Source organism: Paramisgurnus dabryanus, chromosome 2 (genome assembly GCF_030506205.2).
Source record: "Paramisgurnus dabryanus chromosome 2, PD_genome_1.1, whole genome shotgun sequence".
NCBI lineage: Eukaryota > Metazoa > Chordata > Actinopteri > Cypriniformes > Cobitidae > Paramisgurnus > Paramisgurnus dabryanus.
In genome coordinates, this window is record NC_133338.1 from 3375830 (window position 1) to 3403730 (window position 27901).

At 38.8% G+C, this 27901-nt stretch overlaps 1 protein-coding gene across 1 annotated transcript; it reads right to left on the reverse strand.

Moving 5' to 3' along the window:
- Positions 1–4525: 4525 nt before the first annotated feature.
- LOC135783455 (E3 ubiquitin-protein ligase TRIM39-like) lies at positions 4526–14031 on the reverse strand. The gene is made up of 8 exons (XM_065294186.2): positions 13885–14031; positions 13457–13546; positions 12791–13344; positions 12592–12687; positions 12263–12496; positions 6352–6493; positions 5654–5680; positions 4526–5520 (listed from the first exon to the last, which is right to left on the reverse strand). Exons 2-8 carry the CDS (start codon positions 13524–13526, stop codon positions 4973–4975), a joined length of 1671 nt encoding a protein of 556 aa, XP_065150258.1. The 5' UTR covers positions 13527–13546; positions 13885–14031; the 3' UTR covers positions 4526–4972.
- Between the last annotated feature and the right edge of the window lie 13870 nt (positions 14032–27901).

Here is a 27901-nt window from a genome sequence, read left to right on the forward strand (position 1 = left end):
GTAAACATTTCACTGCTTCTAACTGCATAACTTTCTCAGTAAGTTATTACAAATGTAATGCAAATTACTGTGAAACAGCAGTACCATACTATGATTTAACACTTAATGACATAATAGACTTTCTGTAAATCCACAGTGAAATACTTTGAATTCATAATGTCAAAGTAATGTAAAGCCTAAAGGATTTTTCCAGTCTTTTAGTTTAGTATGAACGTTTCACATCAGGGTGAGTTGTCTTTATCAGGATAATGCCATGTTTTATTACACACAAGACACATGTTTATGTTGTACACCATTCAAATTCTTGAAAAACTAGTTATGCAACGATCACATCATCAGATGAAATTATTATTAAATCTTTTATGCAGTAGAACTGAAAATAATCCAAAGGACTTCAATGATGATAAAGTCAATGTCTCACTATAAGTTATACAAATGCAACCAAAAGATGTTAAAAGATGCCAGTAAGATTCTATGCAATGCAACAACAGAAGCATCTGTTGAAAACACACACCTGTGAACATTTGTATTAAGTAGAGTTTACTAGTAGAAAATTACACTAGTCTCTCTTCTTTAGGTTTCACGCTGTAATAATGTTTGTTCAGTGGTAGAATAAAGATGAATTAACTCTGTTAACAGCACAACTGTCACTTTCCATTAAAAGCTATTTAATATCTTACAATACACATTTGTATCTTATAAATTATCCATCATATTACTCCAAAGAAACTTTTTACTACTTTAAATAAATAATTTAACAAAAAATGAAAATGATATAATTTTTATACGACAGAGTTGTTGAATGCTTCATTCTGATTGCTGAACAAAGATTAAAAGTGTGCAATTATATGATAGGAGACACACACCTATGAAGTACTTACAGATATGTTGACTGCATGGATATCACTTCTCTATGTTAACTGAAATAAAAGAAAGGTTCACAGTCCGCCACAGCACACCCATCATGCTCATATGTTTACATTAATGATAAAGTAGACTTATCAATCTGTATTTATTCAAACAAGACTCAACCATTGAATTATTAGAAAATAATGCATACCAAGGTGCAACAGGCGCTCGAGTCTACATCATATCTGCATTACCATCTTGTGTTTGCAGTATTTTCTAATAGTTCAAAGGTCCGTCATCACTTATTTCTTACATGTACTCATCCTCATATCATTTCAGATGTATATGACTTCATTTATTCACTTGAACAATTTTATAACAATGTAAAATAATCAGTTATTAATCATCTGATGCTCCTGAAACATTACAGAGATCATGAGATGAAGGAGGTGAGGATGAATCTTGAGACTGATATGTTTTTAGGAACAGTCTCGCTGTAATGCTACCAGTTTCATAATTAATCCTAGTGGTGTTTATTAAGACAACATTACTATTGCTCATACTGTTTTAAGTTTGTTCACATTTACAAAGAATTAAAAGTTATCTGCAGACATCTGTGTATCTACTTACAGGAAGAGCATAAAGCATCTGAGTTGTAATTTGATCTCTGTGTTGGCAGACTTTCGTTGTCTGTGTTTCAGTCCAAATCTGATGTTTTTAATCAACACATCACTCATCTACACAAAAGCCCATCTTGCTTGCTTTTGTTCTCTCAATCATATTTACATCTTATGACACTTTCAGATGACAGTAAACACTTTTTGTCACCCGCTCTCAATGTTGTTCTGGTCCAACTTTTTGGATTATATTGAATAGTCTCACATAGCCAGACTGAAGGTCATACTGAAGGTATGGGAACCATGGCCGCTTTGAATGTCCAAGGACCGCCCAAGAGTCCATATGGCCAAAGTCCTTTTAAGGAAGTCCCCTCACTGAGGATGACTTCGAAGCTGCTGAAGTGGTTCCAGTTAAGTGTGCCATACGCATCAGATGTTCAATTCAATTCAATTCAATTCAATTTTATTTATATAGCGCTTTTCACAAAAGTCAATTGTTTCAAAGCAGCTTTACATAAATAGAAGCAGTGAAAAGCACAGAAAAACGACAGATAGCACAACAAAATACATGATAGCATAAGCAGTTAAATTTGCTGCGGCTATGACTCAATATTATAAGTGAACATATTACTAAAGTAACGTCTAGAAGAGGAAGCTAAGTAAAGCCCAAAAAGGCTGCCTCCCCGGGTTGAAAAACCCCCTAGGAGAAAAAACCCCCCGGGCTTTTATCCGAGGAAAAGTAAGTCCTAGGAGGGAAAAACCCTTGGGAGAACGGATAAGAAGATTTAGCGGAGATTAAGCGGTTCTGCCGGTGATCGTTGGTCAGGCATCAGCTGGGCATCAGGTTGAAGGACGGCCAGTAGATCAGAGGTGTGCCGACTTTCACATCTACCGGGACTGGGTCTGTTTGTCTCGTTGTCCTCGAGGTCGAGGACGAGACAGGGAGAGAAAAACAAAATCGTATTAGCGTAGCGGCCGTTCATATGTATTGAAGTGTCACACAGTGATGTGGTTTAACTCAGCTTAGTTCCAGACAGACTAACTATTGCGGCATAATTATATTATCCACAGTTGAGGATTTAGCAAATTGGGGGCCCAATGCGAAGTTATATATGGTAAATAAGGGTCACCTTCCGATCTTTAAGAGAAAATGAAACCTGACGACCCGTTTGACTAAGGCCTAAAGCCCCACTGTCGTCGTTAATGCAGGTTCAGTGGCAAACGGGTCTATATTGTATGCAATTTACAGGACCAGGCGAAAACGCCAAAACATCGCAACCCGACCATACGTGCTAACCCGTTTGACTAAGGCTGGAGGCCCCACTGTCGTCGTTAATGCAGGTTCAGTGGCAAACGGGTATGTATGGCATACTATTCACAAGACACACGAAAGCGCGAAAAACGCAATCCGACCGTACATGTTCAGCAAACTGTCTGTGGGCACGTCTGAGACTGAGACAGTTATCATTTTTTTAATGCATACATGATTGAGAATTATGTGTGTTACTTAATAAACACATTCACACAAACATTCAGAAAAATAATTTTATTTAAGTTTAGGTTTATTTATTTATACCTTTAGTATGATGTTTGCAGTCTTTAACAGAGATCAGCTAAAATGGTTTATGTCATGTCCTCGGTCTGATCACCTGGGTTTTGTTGTCCTGTGTGCATGTCATGCTTGTGTTGTTTTGTCGAGCACATGGCTCCTTGTTTTGACAGCTCGCCATGTGCTCTGTGTCAGACCGTTAAGTTTTTTACCCTTCGCTGATCGCTCTCATAGTCTTGGCTCGATTACCAATTTATTAATCTTAGTGCTCACCTTCTCTTGTCTTGTCCTGTTCAGGCTCCAGTTTTGGTGGGATGCACTCTCTTTTATTGCCTCATATCTTTCTTCCAGTTTGCCCTACAGGATCTCTTGCTCTTGTTGTTTTTTTTTCTTGGGTTCTTAAACCTCATTGGTTCTGGTTTCAAACTGGATATTCTGGTGGGACTTCAATGCCTCATTATCTCAAAACCATATGTAAAAGTTCATTATGTAGACAATCATAATCACAAGATCAGACCCTATCTAAAGATTATTATAGACAATGATCCTTTCTTCACAGGCGTAGACTACACAGCTAATATATGCACAGGAAACCTCAGATACATAATGGTAAATTATTTGTACAGACAAATGGTTATATTCACATAGATTATACTTGATTCATTTATATTTTGATTAATTAAATCTTCACCCTGGCTCCACCTGGGTTGCTCTATGCCATTGAGTCTTGCTCTTGAGACTGTGTTTTCCTTTGCTAGTTACCATTGAGTGTTTTAATAAAATGTTTTACTGCAACCCGCTTTTGAGTCCAGTCATTCATGACAGATTTATATTCACTTGTCTGATAAATTAAAGGTGCAGTGGGTCATTTTTAGAAGGATCTTTTGACAGAAATGCAATAGTCTACATAACTATATTATCAGTGGTGTATCGTTTTTATTACATTATAATGAGACATTTTTCCACATACACCAGCGGGTTCCCTTACATGGATGTCGCCATTTCACACTGTCATGTTTCTACAGTAGCCCTAGCAATTCACAATCTCACCACTAGATATCGTTAAAAGTCTACAGTTGACCTTTAGTACAGAATATTAAACAATGATCAAATGAATGCACTGATAAATATGCCAATAAAAAGAGGTTTTGATATTATTTATTGTTTTTTTTTTAGTAAATCCATCTGTTATCCCTATTTTTTGCTAATTATAGATGTGTAATTATGTGCATTTTATGAATGAATGAAACTCATTACACCAAAAATAAAAACTTCTGATTAATTTTTTGCACTGTATATCTGAGGTAGAGAAAACTTATTTAAAGGATATTTCAGGACATTTTTAAGTAACGTCTGAGGTAAGTAGTTCACCTAACATTTACGTAGTAATGTCCAATGACTTTCAACCACAATACGAAAACAAACTATAAGTCCCCCCAACTCATATTTTAAAAAATTAAGCTCAGGTTTATATTTAACTTTGCTATGTCATTTTATTATACAGTATACATACTCTGCTTAAGACAATTGGTGAAGTTGCTGTTCAAAGTGTTGTGATGAATGTATTACTCTGAGCAACAAGACATCATGGACTTAAACCCCAACACTGAACACACAAACCTCATTCGTGACGATCAACAAACATCATTCATTATCAGATAACTACACATTTATCATTTATAAAGGTCATAATGTGTACCATTTAGGTACAAATACTGTATGTACTGTACCAGTAATGTTTAGTACCAGTATTTACCACAGAGATACTAATATGCACTCAAATTATTGAGAGGGTAAAGCCACAATGACAGAATTTGTACTAAGTGTTCAAGTTTTCTGTTCATAAGTTTACATATTATCATTAGAAAAAGAGGATATGCGTATTTATTGTTTTCTTATTCTTAGTTTTCAGCTTTTAGAAACCTTTTATTTAGTATTTTATATTCTAGATGTTGATTTATTTGTTGTAATGAACAGGTGAGATGATCAGAGGAGCTGAATTTTTACCGCCATCATTAGGACATGGACTGAAGAAAGGAAAGAGTTTCTCAGTGAAAGTTTGAGCAGTGAAAGAGTAGATATGAGACCTGGACTCTACATCATAAAAACAAACCAAACCCTCCTCATAATCCACAAACACCCCGACCTTCTGTGGTTTCACTTTCAGACACAGAGAGACATCAGGATCATCAAGAGCTTCATATTCATTCCCATTCCTCAGCCACACAGTCCAGAATCCATCCTCAGGAGTCGGTGTGATCGATCCCTTTCTGTTAATAGATTCACTGGCCACTCCTAAATCCCAGTTAGTTTTGTCCTTCACCTGAACCTCAAAATAAAATCTCCCTGAGGTGAATCCCTCTTTTCCCAGAACACAGACACTCGGATTAAATCTCTCTGGATTATCTGGGAGTTTTTGTTTAATGTCTCCATCTCTCACTTGTTTTCTGTCTTCAGACAGGATGAGATATGGATTTGCTGTATCAGGATCCAAAGTCACATCCACTGAGAGAGAGATGAGAGAATATGAATGACAATATAAAGATGTTGATGTGTTTATAATAGTAGAGATGAGTTTGTGTATGTAAAGTATTATTGTTAGTGAATGTGAGAGAAGAGTGTAGATCAAACATTGTACCTGCATACTGCTGCATCTTCATCATTACTGTCAACACAAATCACAATAAAACATCAGCAAGAGTTTACAGAAGAAACTTAAAAACACTGACAGATAACAAGAATCAGTAACATTGATCTCTATAGTGGATGATTTCTTTATATTTGCAGTTATTGGCAGTTACATTTGACTTTTTGAGGTCCTAAGTACAATTTCGAACAGTGGACGTGCATGCAAATTAATTTTTTCTAAAACTTCATAAACAGAGGGGTAAAATATCTGAGGAAAAAATGAAAAGCAAAAAAAAATGAAAAGCAAACAGACTCATATTTACTAAATCTAACTCATATTTACATCACTACTCTTTCTTTTAAAATAATAAAGTTTGTTTACATTTCAAACATTTTTATGGATTTTCATATTTTAACATTAACACTTTGGGTTTGATAAAAGAGCAAAACTATAAATAATCCAACAACAACAATCTTTTAAAAAGTAAAAAATAAATAATGATCCAAACGAAAAGTTCCAAGGCAATGACCATATAACAAAAGTAAAAAAATATATGAAAATTCAACCCCTATACAGTAAAAATCAAACTGAATACAATTAAAGTAACACACATTTACTTAGTTTGATGGCACATTTTTCTAAAAAAAAAACAAAAAAAACACAACAACACAATTATCTTCCAGTTTTGATGACTTATATTCACTTACCAGTCTGTGTGAGTTTCTCATTGAGAGTCTCCTGTAGTTGAGTCAGAGCTCTCCTCAGAGTCTCCACACTCACATGAGTCTTCATACTGATCTCAGACCAGTTCTTCATGTCTGGAGCTCTGTACAGGGATGATGGGTAAATCTACAGCAGGAGAGAGAGTTAGAAAACAAGGCTATGTTCTGATTTATATTTTGTTATATATTCTTTTTCCTACTTGTATAAATGGCCAGTTTCGCTTGGCCTAGAACAAAATTCAGAAGTTGACAAGCAAGTCTTTGTTTCATATTTAAACCCCAAAATAAATTCCTCCAGAGAAAAATTCTCTTTACAACTCCTAAAAACATTACTTACAACCATGGGCGAGGCTAGCCCCTTTTTAGGGGTGCTTCAGCACCCCTAAAAAGGAGCTCAGCACCCCTAAAACTTGGGGCAAGAAATTTAATTATTCTAAAATGTTCGTTCGTCTTTGACAAGGTTAAATAATGTCCAAAACATACTCCGTAGTTTGTGGTTTAAAATGTATAATAAGGTAGAAAATGAAAACCTCCCCGCTTAGCAAATGGTGTCATCCTCTTCTTTTACTTCTCTGTACCATCGCTTAGCCCGAGCGCGAAACACACGCAGAGTGAGAATCAGTTAAAAGTGTTGTGATGCAACTTTTTTGTTCAAATCTTACAAAATGTTTACGTTATGTTTATAATGAGCGAGTACATCACGAATCAATCTTTCAAGCCGTGTTTTTGTCTTATAATGAATCACCATGGTACACGTATAATAAGTGTTTATTTTCGGATTATTTTAGTCCGGCGGGTACCCGCGCGCTGCGGAGTAGTACAGTACCTGGGTGACTCGTCCATAGACTTAAACGGAGAGAAGTAGCGCCGGTTACAATGTTCTTCCGCAAGACGCATGCAGTTTTGTGCGTCTCAGTGGGAAAGTTGCATACGTGTGTCTCCGTTGTTAAAGTTTATTGTATGATTTATCGTTAATTTGAGACTCATTTTAACAATCGGGAGTCATGTAAACATCACGTGCGTCTTTTCTGGTCAGTCGTCATGAAAACATGGCGTTTGGAACAGAGTGAAAACAAACTACATATCACTGTATACCACCAGTACCGGTAAGTTATGTGTCAAATCACTAACTGTCTGACTATGAAACTAGACAATAAATATTTTTTAGTTTGTCACATGTAGACTAATATGAAGGGGATAACGTTTTAACCCTTAGTGCAGGAGTCACAAGTGTTTTGTTTTAGACATATAGTAAAGGTAATGGTTCAAGTAAAGGACTGTTAAAAGAAAAGCTGCAAATTAACAAACTATTAATAAACCTACCATATGTTGTAGGCATAAAAGTTATAAATTAGGAGATTTGACATTTTGATAAAGGTTAGTTAAAACGATACACTGTATATTCACATAAAACCATACCCACACTGCTGGTGTAGCCCACCTTTTGTCCTGAGACTTTAATATGGCATTAATGGCAAAAATGTGCTAGCTCACCATTAATTAGAAATAAAAAGGTTGGCAAAAAAAATGCATCTGAAAACTCATCAGATTGATGCTTTAAAATGTTATTTAAAAAAAAATAATAAGGGGGAGCATGCTCCCGGACCCTAGAGGGGTAATATTCTACTCCTCTTTTTCACCCCTGACCCATTTTCATGCCTGAAAGGTCTCCAAAAAAATCTTTATTTTGGAGTTAGTAGAACCAATTTTAAAATGATAGCTATTTAACAATAGACATATTATTGGTTTCTGTTGGAAAAAAGAGCGGGTGGTGGCAGCGGAGCTCATTGGGTGCCCAGCACCCCTAAAGCTCTAACCCTAGAATCGCCTCTGCACAACTAGAAAAAAGGTTGCAATCTAAAACAATTCATAAAAGCATGAAAGAGTTTCTCTATCAGAGCAGAAAGGATATGTAGAAGCAACCTCATGAAATAAAAGCATTAAAGGGACACTTCACCCATTTGCATTAAGCTTTGTATAGTTAGTATCCCAGTCATGTTTTTGAATGGTCATGCATCATTTCCTCAGTTGCCGCTGAGACAGGAGAAATACAGATTTCAGTGTTGCACTTCCTTCTTTCAATGATGTAAAAATCATCATTTTGCATTATTGAAAGAAGGAAGTGCAATGTCTTTGTTGAGGGAGTGAGACTACAAACACCCCTTTTCTCGGTCAAATAGGAACCAAATTCTAAATATATGTTACATTTCGACTTCAAATATGACACACTTTCAATAAAGATTAATGTTTCTACGGGTGAAATGCTCCTTTAACTGCGATAGCACCATGAAGTATTCTCCACTGAAAATCACTTGTTCCCTTGATCAACGTTGGTTTATACAAGGACCTCCACTCAGGTTTTATGCAAAACACAAGACCTGTACAAAGATTTATCGGTACTTAAAAAAAGTTTTTACACATAGATGCAACATTTTCAATGAAAGGAGAGGTAATTCCTTCAACATTTATGGACAAAAGCAAACCAGGAAAAGAGTCTTTGGGATTAGGAACTCAGGAACTAACGCAATAGTCTGTTTACAAGTCCATTTTTGATTTAAGCGCAGTTTGCCATTTCATGAGCAACTGGGTGACCAGACGAATATACCTGATTCCCAAATGTTGAGCTAATGCTGCTTCATTCTTAAAATCTGGCCCTATGTCCAGTAGCTAACTCAGATTAACAATGTTTTGTTCAATCAGCAATTTACTAAATCCAGGAAAAAATAATTGCCTCTTAAGTCTAACCGGGAGCCATAGATTAAAGGCTCCTCCAGTAGCCAATGAAGGGAATGTGAGTTTTTATGGTCATTGAACAACATAGACTCCAAACATTAAAAATGTTCTTGGTAACATGGAGGTATCCAGTTTTAGGGGATCCATCAAAAAAGTGCTTAAGAAAGAAGACCCTGCAAACTGTGTAAAATCAGGCAAGAAAATCTAGTCAGAATTAGAGTCTGATACCACTCCATTGGGCTGTGATTATGGGACGTGTTTCAACTGAACCAGGACATAAAATGCCTCTGCACTCAATTGGATAGACCTACAACCAATCAGAGCAACGAAGTGTGTGATGTGTGTTGAAATGGCATCTGTCCTTTTGCAGCCTGAACTTGTAGTTAATACAATGAGACTAACATTATGATCTGTCTGAGTTAGCGAAAGTACATCGACACCTACTATGTTTACAACATTTCATTCATATCACAACATTGTGAGTTATTTACTAAGTCATACAGTCAGACTCTCTCTAACCATTTGTAAGTTAGATGAACTTCATCCACGGGCTTCCGAAAAGGAGCTGGCAACGACCGTTAGTTATATCCACATTGTCGTGCACGCTGAGTTGCTTTGCATCAGCTGATAAATTTAACTTTAGCCGAATCCAGTAGGAGGGACGGGAAAAACATCTTTAAGATCAACAAATGCCTTGAACGCATTTTTCTGTTCCTCTTTTAAATAGGGATGCACCGATACCACTTTTTCCATTCGATTCCGATACCCGAATTCTGAGTATCGGCCGATTCCGATACCTGCCGATCCGATACTACTGTATATTTCTTGAACAATTAAAATTACACACAGACACACGCACGCACGCACGCACGCACGCACGCACACACACACACACACACTATATAAATGTGTATAGTGCTTTCTGCTAAATCTAGCATAATATAATTATATTATATATAATTTTAATTTTAAATGTAAAAACCAATCATTTAAAATGATTTACAAGTTACAAGAACATTAGTAATTCTTAACCATTGCAGTGTTTAGGAGAAAATAAAATAGGCACGTTTGATCAAATAAGTATGCTAAATATATTTTCCTTAATTGCGCAAAAAGTCACAGTAAAAAAGCTTTAGTGTGCAGATGGTTATTTTGGGAATTATACACTTAACCGGACCTTTTATGCACATTTCGGGTGCAGAATTGATGCGCCTAAATCATAGTGAGTGCGTCTAAATCATACTGCGCTTCCTGGGTGCAGCATTGATGCTCTAGAAGCATCTTCACATGGGAATCCTCGCGCCGCAATGGAAAGTTACGTTCATAACTATTAAAACCCAAAGAGATTAGATGCATCGTGTGCTCAGCACATACTGAATTGCATCCATCCAACAGTTTGCGGAGACTTTATAAAATCAGATCTTTAAAACAGCCTACAGTTATTGAGTGTGTTTGTGTGTTGAATGACGCGTTTCATCCGTCCGCTTCACCTGTGCATTAACTCAGCACATAGTGAATTGCATCCATCCAACAGCTTCCTGAGACGTTATAAAATCAGATCGTTAATAAAGCCTAACGTTACAGTTATCTTGTGTGTCTGCGTGTGTTGAATGACGCGTTTTCATCCGTCCGCTTCACTAGTGGATTAACTCAGTTTGCAAGTAAGTTACAGTGTTTCTGTAAACATTAATATCTTAAATGTGCGTTTGTTCCTTCACATGAAGCTATTGAGTGTAAGATGACTTTGATTATAGTGCATAAAAATTTTTATAGTGCTTTTATAATACTTTGTTGTTTTAATCGCTTGTCAGTTACAACCATGGGTAACGTGCAGTATCGGAATTGGATCGGTCCTGTTAGTCCGATATCCGATCGAGCAAAAAAAAGCCGGATCGGCCCCGATACCGATCCAGAATATCGGATCGGTGCATCCCTACTTTTAAAATCAATGCACTGTCCATATCTTCTAGAACAGCCTCGATGGCAAAATCTACACATCTCAATTCAACAGCGGCAGGCCGGTGGCCATATTTGTTGTAAACGGATTCAACACAAGCGCTCTTTGGTGACATGGTTAATAACCATCTGTCCATCATCTTGCGCCACAATTGAGCGACACCAGAACGAACTTCCCAACCTGAACTGTTGTGGACAGGGCTAAGTTCGGCTGGCACCCAGGCTAGCAAAAAACAGCACGCCAGCTAAAATTTGATAGTCCATCCAACTCTGCAATTCTGATTTGAAGGTGTATTGATCCTTGACCACCTTCCTCCTTGGGCAAAAACAATACATTTTGTGAGACTAAATGGAGTCTATCCCCCCAAAAAATCCACCAGAATACTCTGGATTTTTGAAAGCTGCTAGAAAGAAGGATCTACACAAGCAAACTTATGCCATAAGGAAGATGCCACTAAATTATTAACAATTAAAATACATCCTCTGTATGACAATTTTGGAGACAAAAATGTAAATTTTTCTAGGCGTCTTTTTACTTTTTCAATTAGACCTTCCCAGTTTTTATGAATATTGGTCTCATCGCCTTAAAAGACCCCCAAAGGAGGAACTCCTGTACAAACTCCAAAAGAGCACATAGACCACCGTAGACCTTAAGAATGCTCGGAAAACTATAGAGAAGTTTTTCTATAATTCTGATCTAAGACCTAAAGCTTCCGAAACCCTCCATAAATAAACATGCTCAACATGACCAAAATCCTTCTCTTGATACAATAATATCAGACCACAATCTAAATTTAGCATTTTAGAGACATCAAGAATATCCATAATCAGGGATATGTTTTCAAAGATTGACCTACCAGGGACACAGTATGTCTATTTAAGATGTATAACCTGATCCATAACCTCTGCCAATCGGCAGCATTTCTCTACACTAAACGCAGACGCATCTTTCACTCCATGACTCAATGAACTCAAAAATTGTGAGCGCATGGCCGTCATGCTCCAGATAAAAACAGGTAGGATGCGGCCCAAAACAACTACCAACGTAAACCAAAAAAACAACAGATAAACAACCAACAAAGAAAAAGCAAGAAAAAAATATTAACTTACAGAGATCCAAACACACTCGCACCACTCAGTCCACACCTCACCCCAACAATCACACCGGCAGAGAGAGAGAGAGAGAGAGAGAGAGAGAGAGAGAGACCTGAACGAGATGAAGATGATCTTCACTGTGTGTAATCTTCTCCAGTTCACTGTCTCTCCACTTCAGCTCAGTGATCTCCTGCTCCAGATCTTTAATGAGATCTTCATCCTGTTTCTCTGCTGCTTTCTGTTCCTCCTCCATCATCTCCAGCAGCTCAGTCTGACATCTCTCAATGGATCTGATCAGATCACTGAAGAGCTCAACACTCGCTGCTTTCTCCTGCTCTCTGCTTCTCTGAGAAATCAGTTTTTCATTACAATTCATCACCTTTATTTATAAGACAAATTAAAACATTATCATCCATCAAATATTTCACATCTTCAACTCACTTTTCTGAGTTCTGCTGAGTGTTTGATGTCTTGAATCTTCTTGATTCTCTTCTGGATCATCTGCTGAATGTCTGTCTGTGTCTTCATCAGTTGAGTCTATAGACAGACACATTTGATCATCTTCTGACAAAAGATCATGTTGTTTGAATATGTATAACAGATGAATAAAGCACGTATTACTGTTGTTATGAACTCGTACCTTCTTCTCTTTACTCTCCTCCTCTAGAGGAACAGTGTTGTGATTCTTGTGATCTCCATCAGTACAAAACACACAAACACATGTCTGATCATTTCTACAGAAGAGCTCCAGAGGTCTCTCATGTTTCTCACATACATAGTCATTTATATTCTCCACAGGATCCAGCAGTTTGTGTTTCTTTAAGTTCAAGACTCTCTGGTGAGGCTCCAGATGAGTTTCACAGTAAGATGCCTGACATGTTAGGCAGGACTTCAGGGCTTTCAGTTTTCTTTCATCACAGATGTCACAGAGGACTTCAGATCTTCTCTGACTGAACTTTTCTTTAAAGATCAGCATGAGCTCTCTAAGTGCTGTGTTGATGTTGAGCTCTGGTCTTTTACTGAATGTTTCTTTACAGTATGGACAGCTGTAGATCTGACTGTTGTCCCAGCACTGTTTCAGACAGATCCTGCAGAAGTTGTGTCCACATGGAGTGCTGACTGGATCACTGAACACATCCAGACACACACAACACTGAAGCTCTTCAGACAGAGAAACACTGGAGGATAACAGAACTGGAAAACACACAGACACACAAACATTTATCACTAACAGTTTATGTTTTTGATCTTAAGATAATGATAAGATTTTATATAATAAATAATGTGCTTTGGGTTTTTTGCTTACATGGTGGTTCATCAATACTCTTTCTTCTGGTCCGTCTTGGTTTTGATGATGTTGGTGAAGATTCTGCCATTGTTCGACTTCTCTTTAAAACTTTTCAGGAAACAATCCCAACACAAATTACATTTTACAGCGTTTCAGTTTTTCATTCTGTCTTCAGTTCACATACTGTACTTCCTGGTTCTCTTTAAGCCGTGTGACTCAATGACAACAAACATTAAACGTTGATTTACAACTAAACAAATATTACAGTCGTCATTTAATAAATAATATTATACCGTTACTGTAGATTAAAATGATAAACTAGTTTAACTCATGCATTAACCAGACTTTGTCTAATGTTTTCTAGTTAGACATAAACTCTACTGAACCAGAACACTAACATTAGAAACTTGTTCAGAGAAATTTCTCATATATTTCCATCATGTTACCTGTGAATGAGTATCAGATGTGTTCAGGTACAGCTTTAAAAGTCTTAAATATCTTCTTTCTTGAAGAGTGAAAGAGTTTAAAGGTTTATAGGTTGTTCATCGTCAGTTTAGTTTCATTTTCACTGAAAGCTGTCACACCTGTGGTGATGTCATAGCTCCTCCCATGTTTTTGTGGTGTGTGTAAAGTTTGTACTGCATGCAGCTATAATGTGGATTATATATTTATAAATTTGCTCCCCCTGTATAAGAGGCACCAGATTCACATGGTCACACACAAAAGTTATCCAGTTAAAGATTAGATCAAGCGAAATAATTGACTCCGCTTCACTTCGTGTTGCAATACCACCTGGGTGTGCATTATTTTCGAATTTTCATCAATTATTCATTACTTATATTATTAAATTAACATATACAGGATTTTATACAGTCTTGCAGTTCATTACCAGTGTTACACATCATGGTCAGTTGTCTAATTCTCTTTTAAATGAATTATAAGGATAGTGCCATGTTTTATTACACACAAGACACATGTTTACGTTGTACGCTGTTCAAATTAATAAAACCATTTTGCTGAGAGCTGAAAATAACCCAAAAGGACTTCTGTGATGATGTCAAGTCAATATCTCACTATAAGTTACTACAATGCAAACCAAAAGATGTTAAAAGATGCCAATAAGATTCTTTGCATTTCAAAAATGAACGCATCCATTGAAAACACATACCTGAATTAAGTCCTGTTTTGAAGTTTGTCTCTTTCTTGTGTGTTATATTGTGAAGATTTCTCTGCTAGATAAAATTCTTCATATTATGGTAATTTCTTCTTTCTTAGGAGAGTAAATTCAGGTGTTGTTTTAAGAAGCATGACAGTTTGCTAGTAATGTGATATATGATGCATAAAACACATTTTAAAATCTAATGTTCATCGTCATAAATAAATATTTATCTTTATCACACAGTACTGTAAATACTATTTTCTCCACTGATGCCTCCCATTTGCAAAAGGCTTTTTAATGCAGGCACAGTGAGGGGAGAAAAGCACAATGTAATTACTGAACTACTACTACTGCAAATGTTCCCAGTTGTCTGTGTTAAAGGAACAGTATGTAGGATTGTGGCCAAAACTGGTATTGAAATCACAAAACTTGCGGCTTAAACTGGCACTGCAATCACACAACTGGTGGCCAATACACAAAATGACAACATAAACATCAGTTGAGGGCTGCAACTCCACTTTTTAAATGACAATATCCTGGCCATACCTGTTGTCAGTGATAATAAGTATTTGAAATGAAAATGATTTCTTAGGATGTATTCATACCTGGAAAGTCCGCAAGTTCACTTGCTTTGGTCCGGACCAAACGTTTTTTATTTTTGTATTTTTTAGTGCGGTTCGCATTCACACTGCCCTTTTTGCAAGTGAACCAAAATTTTTAAACAGAACCACATGTGTATTAAGGTCATTCATTCATTGGACAGAAATTATCAGGTGGGGGAAAGCAGGAAGAGCAAAATAATGGAGATAATTTAATGCTTAATATTTGTTCTGTTACTGATTTGGTATTATCAGCAGGTAAACCAAAATGTTGACACTATATTGAGAAGCACACAATTTAATGTCATCTAAACGATATTATATTATTATATATTATATATATTGCAAAGACAGCATAGACAGCATGTTCTGACAGTTGCGCTGTGCAGAAGATGTATCAGGTAAAAAGTTAACAGGCTTTTGCGACGAACATATAGAGAGATGCGCTGTATACGCGGCTTTCATTATTCATAGAAATATAGCTATTCAGATTGTTCAAACACAATTATTTCAGTCCCTCCAGGATTTCGCAATTTATTTTTATGATTTTTGCGATCAAAATGAAGGTAATTTTGTGGCCGTAATTTCCAGAAATTTGCTCAACATTTTTTTTCTCTCTAATTAGGATACCAATGCTTGTATAATATTAAATTAGAAGTTCTCACGTAATTAAATAATTACGTAAACAGTCAGTGACAGAGAAACAAAATGAAAATATGAAAAATAAATACAACCTCAAGATACAGATACACTGTTTGTTTTTTGATTAACCTAGACAGCTGTCATACAGTGGTTTGCCAAGATGATTTAAGGAAAATGATATTCAAATAATTAACCACTTCAGCCGCATAAATATTTGATAAATGCTTGATATATCAATGAGAACATATAAATCAATCCTTATCGCCAACACTGAAAGAGGTGCGTTGCGTAATCTTGGTTTTTTACTGTTGCTTTTTAAAAAGTTTGAAAATTACTTAACTACAGTACAATAATGCACAATAGCCACAAGTCCAAAGTTTTCCCTATAATGTGTGTTTACTTTGTGTGTTATTATTATGCGTGTATGTTCAAGTTCAAAGCCTAAAAGGAAAAAGATCGGTCCTCACGTGCTGACAGCATGCACAAGTTTGCTAACGCTGAGATGAGATGGTAGTGGACAGATGCCTTTCTTTTGTGTCCCAAGTTTCCAACAACTTAATATAAGGACTAAAAAACAGTAAATTGAAATGCATTATTGCTTCACCCAGTTTTTGTCATTTATGTGAGACAGCAGGTGCGACACACAGCTCACACAGACCTTTCACGTATCCTCATGAAAATAATTTATTATACTAGATAACAATTAAAAACTTTAAAATAAAATAAAAATGTAGTAATATGTGCACAGGAGATTTTGATTGACTGTTGTTTTTGGGGAGCGGTGTTGCTGGTGATGGGGTGCAGGGTGCTGGAAAACAGGGACGTGCACAGGAATTTTTAGGGGCAGTTGCTCTGACCTAAATTAAGGGCACCCCCACAAATATTTTTTTTAAAACTCACGGCCTATATGAAGGACTGAGAATAACAGGGTCTTTATTAAAATCAGCAAACATGTTTGCCTAATGCCTACCAAAACAATTGTAGCCTAGGCTGCTTGTCTGCAAGCTGTAGCTAGCTGCTATCTGTCTGATTACTTACGCTTAAACGAGGCAAACTCAGCCTAGATTCATGAAGATTTTAACAGAGGTGGAAAGAGTAGCCAAAAACTTTACTCAAGTAAAAATACAAGTAACTAAATGAATAATTACTCAAGTAGAAGTAAAAAGTATGCAATGAAAATAATACTCAAGTAGCGAGTTACTAGTTACTCATGAAAAATAAATCTAGATATACATGCGCAAACACACACACACACACACACACACACAATACAGTGCCCTCCATAAGTATCAGAACTGTAAAGACAAGATTTTTCTGTTTGCTGTGGAGACCAGAAATTGATAAGATAAATATCAGTATGTCAGAAGTTTAGAATGTCACATTTTATTAACCTTTGTTTAATAATTTCGTAATTAATTAAAATACAGTAACGAAGGAACGCTGCATAGTGTAAACGAAGTAAAAGTACAATTAATTTTTTTCCACCTCGGAAGGGCAACTTGAGTAGAGAAGGGCATATGGGCAGTTGCCCGGGCAACCTGAGCAACCCCCCTGTGCACGTCCCTGCTGGAGAAAGATTGAAGTAAAATAAAGCCAGAAATGTTTACCAAGTTGTCTAACTCTGTATCAAAGAATATTATATAATTTTATAAAAAATATAATAAGACTGTCAGGAACAGGAGACGAACCCAGGCGCAGACAGTATAACAGAAACCTTTATTATAACAGAAATGAGAAAACAAAACCCACGAGGGGGCAAAACACACTAGGGAAACAAAACACCAAACAAACTAGACTAAACAATAAACTTCACAAGGAACTACACTTACTTGACAGAATACTAGACTAGATTTAATAAGAATCAACACACAGGATAAGTACAAAACGAACGAGCACAGGACAGCAAACACAAGGGCCTTAAATGGGGGAGCAAATCAAGAGGGAACAGGTGACATGAATCAAACAATCATTAGGTGATTAACAAGGAGACAAGGGGGCGGGGTTAGACAAGACAGGCAAGGCACATGGCCAGATAAACAAAGCCAAGTGCCTTAACATAAAACATGGTACTGCCAGAACCCTGTCACAAGGAGCTAGAAACTATGACAAGACAGGATCCTGACAGTACCCCTCCCCCAAGGGACGCCACCTGGCGTCCCTCAAGGGAACACCCTAGACATAAGACAAGATTGAGACAGAGACAAGAACCAACAAAACATGACAACTAACAACAATGGTAAACAATACAACAGAACAAATGGGTTGGGGTTACATAATAAAAACAACAAACAGGGGAGGGGGGGAGGGGGAACAGAGTTCATGGGGGGAGGTCCAGACAGGGTGGGAATGGGCGGGACAGTCTTAGGTCCAGGGGGTGTTGAGGGCTTGGGGCGAGGAGTCCGGGCAGGCTTGGTGGAGGGTTCAGGAGATGCAGCAATAGACAATGGAGGCGAGACAGGGGGCGCCGCAGCGGGCTGGACAGCCGAGACAGGGGGCGCCGCAGCGGGCTGGACAGCCGAGACAGGGTGCGCCGCAGCGGGCTGGACAGCCGAGACAGGGGGCGCCGCAGCGGGCTGGACAGCCGAGACAGGGGGCGCCGCAGCGGGCTGGACAGCCGAGACAGGGGGCGCCGCAGCGGGCTGGACAGCCGAGACAGGGGGCGCCGCAGCGGGCTGGACAGCCGAGACAGGGGGCGCCGCAGCGGGCTGGACAGCCGAGACAGCGGGCGCCGCAGCGGGCTGGACAGCCGAGACAGCGGGCGCCGCAGCGGGCTGGACAGCCGAGACAGGGGGCGCCGCAGTGGGCTGGGGGTGTGGTGTGAGCGCTGGTGGAGACTGAGGCTGGGATGCCACAACCCCTTTCCTCCTCTTCTTCTTGCGGGGGCATGGTGCGGTGAGCGGGCCAGGTGGGGTGAGCGCTGTGGTGGGAGTGGCAAGCTCAGTAGAGGACCCCTCGGATGCCGACTCCCAGGATGTTCTCCGCTCGCGCTTCCCTCGGATGTCGGCGGACTGCGCGGGGCTCTCCATCGCCGGAGTGGCGACCACCGGGTCCTCAAACATCAGAACCCCTACCGCAAGACCCTCCGGAATAGGAGGCAGGGGTGGAGGCGGTGCAGCCTTGGCCGAGACCCTGGACTTCGGCCGGTTTCCGACGAAGCGGATCATGTCCTCCAGTTCCAGGGGTTTCAGCATCCTCATCTCACTCGGCTTAAGAGACTCGTCGAGACATCGATTGAGGATGACCTTTAGCTCATCCTGGGTGAAGAGAGTGTCTTTCGCTGCCCGCCTGAAATCCTCCGCAAAACTCAAGACATCGGCCTCCCTCTTGCGGAGACCGAATAAGCGGTGAGCGTGGCGGGCTCGCTCAGCTGGGTCCATACTGTCTGCTGGGTTCTTAGTGGCTCGTTCGTTCTGTCAGGAACAGGAGACGAACCCAGGCGCAGACAGTATAACAGAAACCTTTATTATAACAGAAATGAGAAAACAAAACCCACGAGGGGGCAAAACACACTAGGGAAACAAAACACCAAACAAACTAGACTAAACAATAAACTTCACAAGGAACTACACTTACTTGACAGAATACTAGACTAGATTTAATAAGAATCAACACACAGGATAAGTACAAAACGAACGAGCACAGGACAGCAAACACAAGGGCCTTAAATGGGGGAGCAAATCAAGAGGGAACAGGTGACATGAATCAAACAATCATTAGGTGATTAACAAGGAGACAAGGGGGCGGGGTTAGACAAGACAGGCAAGGCACATGGCCAGATAAACAAAGCCAAGTGCCTTAACATAAAACATGGTATTGCCAGAACCCTGTCACAAGGAGCTAGAAACTATGACAAGACAGGATCCTGACAAAGACATTTTAAATTACTGCTATTATTTTGCCATGAAATAAATAATGCAGGTTGGCAAGACATTTCTTTTGATTTTGCGTTTTGTTCCGTGATCGCGTAAAAGTTTGTATGCATAATATTCTGCTATTACAACAAAGGTATTTAAAATCATTGCCGTACAGTATGCACGACATAAACTGCTTGATAGCGCGTCTTATAATTTTCCATTACTATTAATGCTTTATATGTGTTTATTCTTATTTTTATTAAAACAGAACAACAATAAATTAGTAAAATTACTCGCATATATTTAACAAAACGAATAGACGGAAAACATTGTACTCGCCTTATAACATAAATAAATCTTAAGATCCTTAGATTTTTTTAAACAAATTATTTGCTTGCATTTCTTAATGAATACAAAACTACAACAATATAAACATGGACAAACTTACCTAAGTTAAGCAAAGAAATAAAAAGTTTATTATTACAATAAAGGTATTCAAAATCATTGCCGTACAGTATATGCGACATAAACTGCTTGATAGCGCGTCTCACACTAGCAGAATAACAATAATATAATACATTTGGTGCGCATCGAGGTTGGTACATGTTCACACCTTAAACGAACCGTACCAGAGTTCTTTGGAACCGGACCGAGACCACCTCTTCAGCTGGGTCTTGGTGCGGTTGTTTGGTCCGCACCAGAGTTCGATTGCTGTATTCACATCTGCCCAAAAGGTCCGCACCAAGAGGGGAAACGAACTTGAGTTTGATTCAATCGAACCAAACAAGGCAGGTGTGAATACACCCTTAATGTCTAGTGACATATCAGGGCCATTTTATGATTAATTGATATAAATTTCTTACATACTGTTCCTTTAAGCATGGCACACTTCTAACAATCACTGTGCTTCGTTAGCAGCAACGCAATTGGCTGTACATGAACGCGCTTGTGTTCGGGGTTTGGTTGTATGCTTTGTGATCCGCCGGTATGTTTTAATCGAAAGCGAACAGAACTGACTCGTATTCACATGATGTGATTTGCTGTACATTGATAATGTTTGTAACGCGTCGCTAAGGGCAACTGCGGCGATTTTATCGGGATAAGTTGGTTTTGGTTTAAAACTTGGATTGAATCTGGTAAACATGGACGTGTCATTGCATTTGTGCGTTTTATCTCTTTGCGCGTTTGGAAAGCCCACTGTTAGGAAAGAGCCCGAACTAGGTTTATCACAAGCCCGAACTAGGGATGGGCGATTTTTCCCCGCCCCCCATTTAAAACAAATTGGCAGTTGTAGCCTAGTGGTTAGAGTGTTGGGCTTGTAACCCAAGTGTTGCCGGTTCGAGGCTCACGACCGGCGGGTTGCGACTGTGGTGCCCTTGAGCAAGGCACCTTAACCCTAATTGCTCCCCGGGCGCTGCAGGGATAGCTGCCCACTGCTCCGGGTGTTTGTGTGTTCACGACTTGCAGTGCGTGTGTTCACTATTCACTGGATGGGTTAAATGCAGAGGTCACATTCCAAGTATGGGTTACCATACATTGGCAAATACTCACTTCACTTTCACTTTCACAAAACAAAATAATTGCAAACTGTACATATATTTTAAATATATATATTTATTATATTTAATTAAAATACATCAATATGAAAAGTCACTGTGCAGTGTGCAACAAAGATTGTTAAACATCCAAATTATTTATACTGTATTTGGATTGAGCTAATAAACAACAAAAAATCCTGAGGTAACTCTTAGTTGAATTGAACATGTAAACAGTAACACCAGGGACGTGCACAGGGGGGTTGCTCAGGTTGCCCGGGCAACTGCCCATATGCCCTTCTCGACTCAAGTTGCCCTTCCGAGGTGGAAAATCTTTTTTTACTTTTACTTCGTTTACACTATGCAGCGTTCCTTCGTTACTGTATTTGAATTAATTACGAAATTTGTATTTTATTTTTAAATTGCTATCTTGTGTTTCTGGCGCATTCGCGAATTAATGACTCGTTTGAGTCGATTCCTTACAAAGTTTTGCAAATAAACGAGTCTTTTGAGTCGATTCTTTACAAAGCGAATGGGCCAAACGTTTAAATTGGTTCGCGAATCAGTTTGAATGAATTGTTCAGATCGCTGCAAAAACGGAATCGTCCGAAGCTGTTTTACTCGTAACCTATGTAGAAACACGCAGAATATAACCATTTTTGGGTGACGTGGAAATGAATTTACCAATCTTTTAACTAAAAGCAAAACTTCACACATGTACCCACGCGACCTGTTCGTCGTCAGACACAGTTAAACGCGTGCAACCTCCAGCAGCATTCTAGCACAGATTGAAGAAAATTAATCGATGATTGACATCTGATTCGCTGTATACTGTACTGTATATGATGTAAGTGATTCTCACAAAACACACGTGACATGACAACGTAAGAAAACATGAGTTTTGTCTAAAATCATTTTTATGTAAGTGTAAACTGTCAATGTCCTCAGACCATCTTAGGAGATTTCTAACTTTATGCGTAGTGAATGCAAAACTGTTGTCAGCTTACTTGTCTGATATTTCAGCTATAAGCTACATCATCATTGAGACTAGAGTTAATTTGTTAATTTGAAATGCTTGTCTATTCTGTGTTTGTATTCTTTTTTCTGTACTGTTTGTTTATGTTGCAGTTTTACACATACTGTAGAAGTGCCCTTCATAAGTATTCTTCTGTTTGTTGTGGAGTCAAGAAATGTCTAAACATTAAAAGATGAACATGAGACAAAAGTACAGAATCTGTCACATCATTATTTTTTAATGGTCACTTAGCTGTGTCCTGATTGTTTACACATGAAAAGCATAAAATGTGTAGGATCAGTTTGATTCACGTATGTGCATTTGTGTACAACATACATAAGTCAGCATTTAATGCTGTTGTTCTTTGTTGTTAAAGCATGTATGTGTTAAAACATAAACAAAGGTTAATAAAATGTGACATTCTAAACTTCTGACATACTGATTCTTATCTTACCAATTTCTGGTCTCCACAGCAAACAGAAAAATCTTGTCTTTACAGTTCTGATACTTATGGAGGGCACTGTATTGTGTGTGTGTGTGTGTGTGTGTGTGTGTGTGTGTGTGTGTGTGTGTGTGTGTGTGTGTGTGTGTGTGTGTGTGTTTGCGCGTGTATATCTAGATTTATTTTTTCATCAGTAACTAGTAACTCGCTACTTGAGTATTATTTTCATTGCATACTTTTTACTTCTACTTGAGTAATTATTTATTTAGTTACTTGTACTTTTACTTGAGTAAAGTTTTTGGCTACTCTTTCCACCTCTGTTAAAATCTTCATGAATCTAGGCTGAGTTTGCCACGTTTAAGCCTAAATAATCAGACAGATAGCAGCTAGCTACAGCTTGCAGACAAGCAGCCTAGGCTACAATTTTTTTGGTAGGCATTAGGCAAACATGTTTGCTGATTTTAATAAAGACCCTGTTATTCTCAGTCCTTCATATAGGCCGTGTTTAAAAAAATATTTAGGGGGGGGTGCCCTTTATTTAGGTCAGAGCAACTGCCCCTAAAAATTCCTGTGCACGTCCCTGAGTAACACCATTTGCCATAAAAAATGTAATTGCATTTTAAACATTCTTTTCAAGGAAAATGAGCCTATCAACAACAGCAGGCTTGAGACAAGCTCGGTTACAGGTGACAATACCACCACCCACACTAAAGACCCTCTCCGATGGGGCACTAGTTGCTGGAACGGCCAGGTATTTTCTTTCCAGACGACTGATTCACGAGTTCACACTTACAAAAAAGTTGGATGGATTAAATTAGTAAACAAATTTGGCGTGCTGTCTGGGAAGAGGGCTCTGAGCTCGGAAATGGGCCTGAACACATGTTCAAGGTTGCACATAATATTTCTTTTTATTGTAGCAGTGAGATCTACATCTTTCTCCTCTCGCTGAATGAGACTTGTATTGAACAGATGCAGCACAGGTTTAATGTAGGAAACACTTACATAAGATTCTCCGGACAGCGCGTCAACAAAGTCCTGAAGTGGTTTGACAGCTTTTAGACAGCATATAAAACCTCCAGATCTTGGCACGTAGGAACAAGATGGCGGGTTTTCTTGTCAACACCCAGAACAAGATGATGGCTCTCTCTTGTTCAAGAAATCGCTCAATCATTTTTTGATGCGAACCCCATTTTGTGTGTGACTCTGTTACCAGTTGATGAGGAGGAAGACCCAGCTCTGCCTGAACCTCTGCCATGTCCCGTCTTTTTTTCCAACTATGTGAAAAGGCAGAAACTGCCTTTTTACACACTCCGATGGCACAGTCAATCCTTTCATCTTTCACACCATTCACTGTAATAAAGAAAACAACAACAATATTTAGTTTCAGTAAGTGTACATTTTTTGAGCACACGCCCTACACACAGCTTAGGTACAAAGAATTGTTATCTTTACTTTAGAAATGTATTTTCCCATATTTATTGTAACACCATATTCATACCATATAGTCTTAAATGGTAATAGTTAAATCAGTGTAGTACTAGTAGAGGTTTTGACAAAAAAAAAAAAACGTTTTAAAATAGTCAGGGGAAATACATATAAAAATGTTGAGTTTAAAAAATATATAAACTAACAAAGAAAAAACAAAAACAAATTTACTTCAAAGTGTAATTTAGGTTAAAAAACTCGTAATAACTTTTATAGTAAAGGTGAGTAGTACTAAACTTTCGTCATACAGGTAAGGCACTTTTCTGAAAGGCCCCAGGAGTTCAGAGCATCCTTTAACTCTAGTGCAATAGTTTGGCCCGTATGGTCCTGGGGGAAATAAGACGTTTGGAGACGGCGCTTCGCATGTCCCAGCTCTCGCTGACATAATGAACTGTAAGACACATGTAAGGCTGCATTGTTCGGCTCGACCACAGGTCAGTAGTGGCAGCGTGAAAGTCAGTTCCCTTCAACTCGCTTATTATCTTTTGCCGAGTGTTGTTATACAGCTGAGGAAGAGCACCGTCAGAGAAATACTTGCGGCTAGGTACTGTATATCGAGCGTCCAAAACTTTCAGCATGCTGTTAAACCCTCTCTTCTTAACAGAGTAAACTGGCAGCATATCTATAGCTATGTAGAGGGTAATTGCCTCAGTTATGGCTTTCCACCTTGCCCCGCTCTTCTCATACGGTACACTGTTTGAAAAGCTTTGTTGAAGAGTTGTTTGCTTTGCAAACGGGGTGCTAGCGCTCATGCCACTAGAGTGGTTTTGTTTTTCGAAGAAGGCAACACTTCTCCCACTCAGCCGCATGTCTTCACTTTAAATGCTGAAACAGATTTTTCGTACTGCTGCCAGCAACAACAACAGCTTTAAGACATAGTTTGCATCGAGGTGTTGTCTGTTCCTCATCAGATGCCGTAAATCCAAACCAACTCCACAGGACTAAGTCGAAGAGCTTTTTTTTTGGAAGGACCTGCTCTCTTTCGCCGGCTGTTCCTGCCATGTTGTTTGTGTATGCATGCGCTGCCTTCGGGAGAGGGGATGAGCAGAGGGCTGCGCCGCAGGGAGCGTACCAACTCGACTTTTAAATCAAATCGATTTTTTTCCCAGCCCTAGCCCGGACTGAGCAGACAATCGCACAAGGACAACCAGAGCCACCAGTACGATCACGAGGCCTTTCTGGGCAAAGAGGAGGCGACCACTTTTGACCAACTTACCCCAGAGGAAAGCAAAGCCAGATTGGGGTAAGATCTGGGGTTTGTGTATTATTAATGCTTAACTTTATGTATAACGTTAAGTGTGTTTATCTGTAATGATCCAGAGATGTTTCAAACTGTCAGACTATAGAAATGTCTCTTCTTTAAACATTTGCATGTCAACATTTGCATAATGTAGATAAGCACTGCATTAGACACTGAATTGACTAATTTATATAAGAATGAGTGTCATGGGTAAATATTTTTGTTTGTTTGTTTGTTTGTTTTAATTATAAGTTATTTGTCATTATGGTAAGTTTGTCCAGTTAGATCAGATTGGCAAATCAGGCTTGGTGCTTTAGGGGAGGGGTCAACATCCCAACGTGGCATTGGGATAAAAATACATTTGCTGCTCTTTAAACACAGTCTTCCAGTTGCCCCAGCCAGATTTGACTCTGCTTGATTAGTGGGTGGATCTTACGCATGTCAAGATCATGTCTGGGTCACAATACAACGCGAAATAACAAGAAATTACAAAATTATTTGTTAAAAAGCTTTTTAACATTAAAATACATTTTGTCAGGGTGTGGTGGTGGATAGAACCCAATCGCAGACAGCTCGTAACTTAAAGACGTTTATTAAAACATAAATACCCTCGAGGGGGCAAACAATGACAATAACTGTACTAGTCAACATTTGAAGTGGATCAAAAACTTTCATCCACGTTGTCCTAAGACAAGAACGGATATTGGTTTTAAGGCAACTTTTAGGAAAGGTTTTGATCCACTTCAAATGTTGACTAGTATAGAAAAATAAACACGACAAGACAAAGCGCACACACACGACATGGTATCATTGGATACACAATGAACAGGCACAAGACATAAGACACAATGGCTTTAAATAGGGAAAACTAAACTAGGGAACAATGACAAACAGGTGAAGGGAATAAACCAATCATGAATAATTAACAAGGAAACGAGGGGGCAGGGTCAAAACTTAAAGGACAAGTTCGGTATTTTAGACTTAAAGCCCTGTTTTCAGATTGTTTATGGTCAAATAGAATGGTTTTGACTGAAATTTCGACATTTTCGGCTGCCCTGAGAATTTTCGCGTGTTTGTGTTTCAGCTCAGACCTCTACAATGGGATTAATGGTGCACTGGAACAATCCTTCCTAAAATGCATTAAACTTTCGTTTACAAAGACGTGAAACTCACCGAGTGGTTAGGGGTGTTCACTGATATGCTCACACAAAAATCGCTGCAAAAGATGCTTTCCAACAGCTGTTTTAGCATTCGTTGTTAACTTGTGGACCTATTTCCCCAAACGCCTCACACCCGTACATTCTTCCGCTTAGAGCTTGAATAATAAACACTCCAGCCCAGGTGGTGGCGCTAATCCACCTTTGCCAATTACAAGAATAGAAACAAAGTTCCCGGCGCGGAGTAATACCGTACCTCACAGCACATCTAATACAGTCAATGGAGTTGGTAAAAACTATGATAAAACCTGTTGGAATGCGTCTTTTGGAGCGATTTTTGTGTGAGCATACCAGTGAACACCCCTGACCACTCGGTGAGTTTCACGTCTTTGTAAACAAAAGTTTAATGCATTTTAGGAAGGATTGTTCCAGTGCACCATTAATCCCATTGTAGAGGTCTGAGCTGAAACACAAACACGCGAAAATTCTCAGGGCAGCCGAAAATGTCGAAATTTCAGTCAAAACCATTCTATTTGACCATAAACAATATGAAAACAGGGCTTTAAGTCTAAAATACCGAACTTGTCCTTTAAGACAGGAGAGCATGCGGTACACAAAACATAAACACAGACCACATGACTCTCCACACAAACACAGAACACGTATACGGGGGTGTCAGGATCCCGGCACCAGAAACAAGACTAAATACACTTAATAACATTCGGGATCCTGACACATTTACATATTTGTCAGATGCTTTTGTCGTAAGAAAACAAACCTGTGAATACTTGACCGATATTAATGACCAATACTGCGCCAATACTATTAATGAATGTTTACAATCATCCTACCTTCAGATGATGGTGAAAAGGGGGTTTGAAAGGATGATAAGCAGATGATGTTGGCCAATCAAAACGTCCTCTTCTTCTCTGCTTTGGCACGAAGGTCAGACAAATAGAGGGGGTCATGAACATTTCAAGGCGTTCTAAGCGAATCGGTGTGTTGATTTTTGAAATGTGTTTTCAAACAAACTGAGTGTAGTTAACTCCTCCCCCTCCCTTCCGTGCTTTCATGAACGTGCCCAAACCCCAAATCCTTCTTGGCGTTTATTGGCTGGAACAGTTTGTTTTGTTTTGTGGTGCAGGTTTGGCCACTGTGTGTTTATTGCAGTTTGTAGCGCCTGGGCTGTCTACAGAGATCACGTTTTTTTACAGTTTGATCAGCGGACAGGCAGCAAGCAGATAGTGAGAAGATGTTTGCTGTATGTAACAAAAAATGTTTTATGGTCTAAAACGCGTGAATTCGCTTAGAGCGCCTTTCAGGGTTATCCCACAA